Below are 2,500 nucleotides of genomic sequence, written 5' to 3'. Positions count from 1 at the left end.
ATGGATGAGGAGAGATGGATGAGGAGAGAGGGGGATAAGGAGGATGAAGAGAGAGAGGGATGAGGAGAGAGGGATGTGGATGATAAAGAGAGAGTGGACAAGGAGACAGGGGGATGAGGAGAGAGGGGGATGAGGAAAGGGGGACAGGCATCATATGTTTCTGACACACTGTAATTGGACTGCCATATCACTGTGGCATTAAACATCTGTCCTCGTTAAAGCATCTCATATTTCATGATGTAAACATCTGTCCTCGTTAAAGCATCTCATATTTCATGATTTAAACATCTGTCCTCGTTAAAGCATCTCATATTTCATGATTTTAAGCCACACGAATGTGATTAGACACACAGACCGAGAGACAGAGAGACAGACCGAATGTGTGTGTGTGACTGTGTGTGTGTGTGTGTGTGTGTGTGTGTGTGTGTGTGTGTGTGTGACTGTGTGTGTGTGTGTGTGTGTGTGTGTGTGTGTGTGACTGTGTGTGTGTGTGTGTGTGTGTGTGTGTGTGTGTGTGCGTGTGTGTGTGCGTGTGTGTGTGTGTGTGCATGTGTGCGTGTGTGTGCGTGTGTTTGGACATGTGTGAGACTGTGCAACTCCGCTAGTAATCCATGTCATTGATTTCTTCATGTGGAGCTGATGGTGAATGGTTATCTGAGGACACACACACTAGTGTTGTCACGATACAAAGACAATACTTTCTATACTTTCTGATGCGTTTCGGTAGCCTGACGATGTCATACTCATAATTCTAGTCAGAATATGAGTCTGAGACCGCTCCGTTGGGCTGTGATTATGGGGCGTGTTTCAACCGAACTAGGAAAAAAAAGGCCTCTTCGCTCAATTGGATAGGCCTACAACCAATCAGAGCAACGTAGTATGACCATAACGTAGACCATGGGGCCAGCTGATACATTAAACTTTTACCGGATCCCGTAGGAAGGACGGCAAAAACATCTTTTCGATCGACAAATGCCTTGATCGCGTTTCTCTGTTCCTCTTTCAAAATGAATGTGCTGTCAATGTCTTCTAAAACAGACTCGAATTTCCACATTTCAGCTCTCCAACGGCAGCCATGTTTGTTGAAAACGAATTCACCCCAAAAGCTCTTTGGTGACGTGGTTGATTACATTAGGGTTGATCATCTGTCCATCATCGTATGAAGCCCGCCCTGACAATTTGATTGGTCTATATCTCCTCACAGATTTTTGTGAGGAGATAATTTCTCCCCAACGGAGCGACACCAGACCGAACTTCCCGACCAAATAATTTATGGGCGTGGCTAAGTTCGTCTGGCATCCAGGCTAGCGTTTCGGTACCATACCTAGGAGACATTTTGAGACTGATTAGATACGGTATATTGAGATTTGAGAATGATTAGATATATTATCATCTAGGACTAGGTTTTGTCATATTGTAGGCTAACATTTAATAAAAAAATGGATAAAGAAATGTTTTATTAAGAATTCCAAAGCTGTCTTTTCTACAGTATGTATTCAACATTAAATGGCTAATGCCCAATGGCTAACCTAAAATCACGTTTGTGACTTCCCTATCTAGAGATGCACGTGTGCATTCATTTATTCCTTTTGTGGGTACAGGGGATGTTGTGATGACATGTTTGCTAGCTTGGGCCGTACGCATGATCAAAGAGTCTCTCTGCAGTTAGGTGACAGTCTCTCCAACACCGTCACGCCGATTTATGCTGCTGCATAGAATCTACGCCATAGCCTGTCGTGCACCATAGCCTGACGTGCGCCATAGCCTGACGTGAGCCTCCCCAGAAATGTAACTAGGCATCGCAGCTACACAGACTGCAAGAGCTGAGATTGGTCCACTTGCTGGACGTTTGAGGGGTGTGCTGATAAACCAATCAGTCCGCCATGAATTGCTGACCGCTGTTTACTTCGCTAGCAAGCTGCCTTTGACTTTGTGGGTAGTTAGCTTGCTAACATAAGCTAATGTGCTACTGTTAGATAGTTGGCTTGCCTTGCAAATCACCTCAGACACATTTTTTTTGTTGCAATAATGGGGATATCAGATTGTACAGTGTCTATTTCTCAACTTAAACCTAAAAAAAAATCACACACACACACACAAACACACATGCGCACACGCGCACGCGCGCACACACACACACACACACACACACACACACACACACACACACACACACACACACACACACACACACACACACAGACACACACACATATACACTCCCTCCCCCTCACACTCACAGTTAAATGACGATGGCGACCCTCTCGAGCGGCTGAACTCCTCCCCGTACAGCGCCGCCATGCTGGGCTGACTGCTCCTTCTCCCTGGGTATGCTGGAGGCACCGCCGTCCCCCCCATCCCTCCTCCTCCTCCGCCACTTCCTCCACCACCTCCTCCACTTCCTCCTCCTCCTCCTCCACTTCCTCCTCCTCCTCCTCCTCCTCCCCCTCCTCCTCCTCCTCCACTTCCTCCTCCTCCTCCTCCTCCGCCGGCCATGCGC

At 47.0% G+C, this 2,500-nt stretch overlaps 1 protein-coding gene across 1 annotated transcript in view; it reads right to left on the bottom strand.

Annotated features, from left to right (window-relative positions):
- epn3b (epsin 3b) overlaps window positions 1–2,500 on the bottom strand; it is a 20,691-nt gene that overhangs the window by 13,693 nt on the left and 4,498 nt on the right. Inside the window, exons 3-4 of the mRNA XM_031562030.2 lie at window positions 2,466–2,500; window positions 2,241–2,333 (exon numbers count right to left, since the gene is read on the bottom strand). The exon at window positions 2,466–2,500 is cut by the window's right edge and continues 227 nt beyond it. Of these exons, the coding sequence (XP_031417890.2) occupies window positions 2,241–2,333; window positions 2,466–2,500 (128 nt within the window). The remainder of the gene's footprint in view (window positions 1–2,240; window positions 2,334–2,465) is intronic.

This window comes from Clupea harengus, chromosome 24 (genome assembly GCF_900700415.2).
Source record: "Clupea harengus chromosome 24, Ch_v2.0.2, whole genome shotgun sequence".
Taxonomy (NCBI): Eukaryota; Metazoa; Chordata; class Actinopteri; order Clupeiformes; family Clupeidae; genus Clupea; species Clupea harengus.
This window is presented reverse-complemented; position numbering and strand designations above follow the sequence as displayed.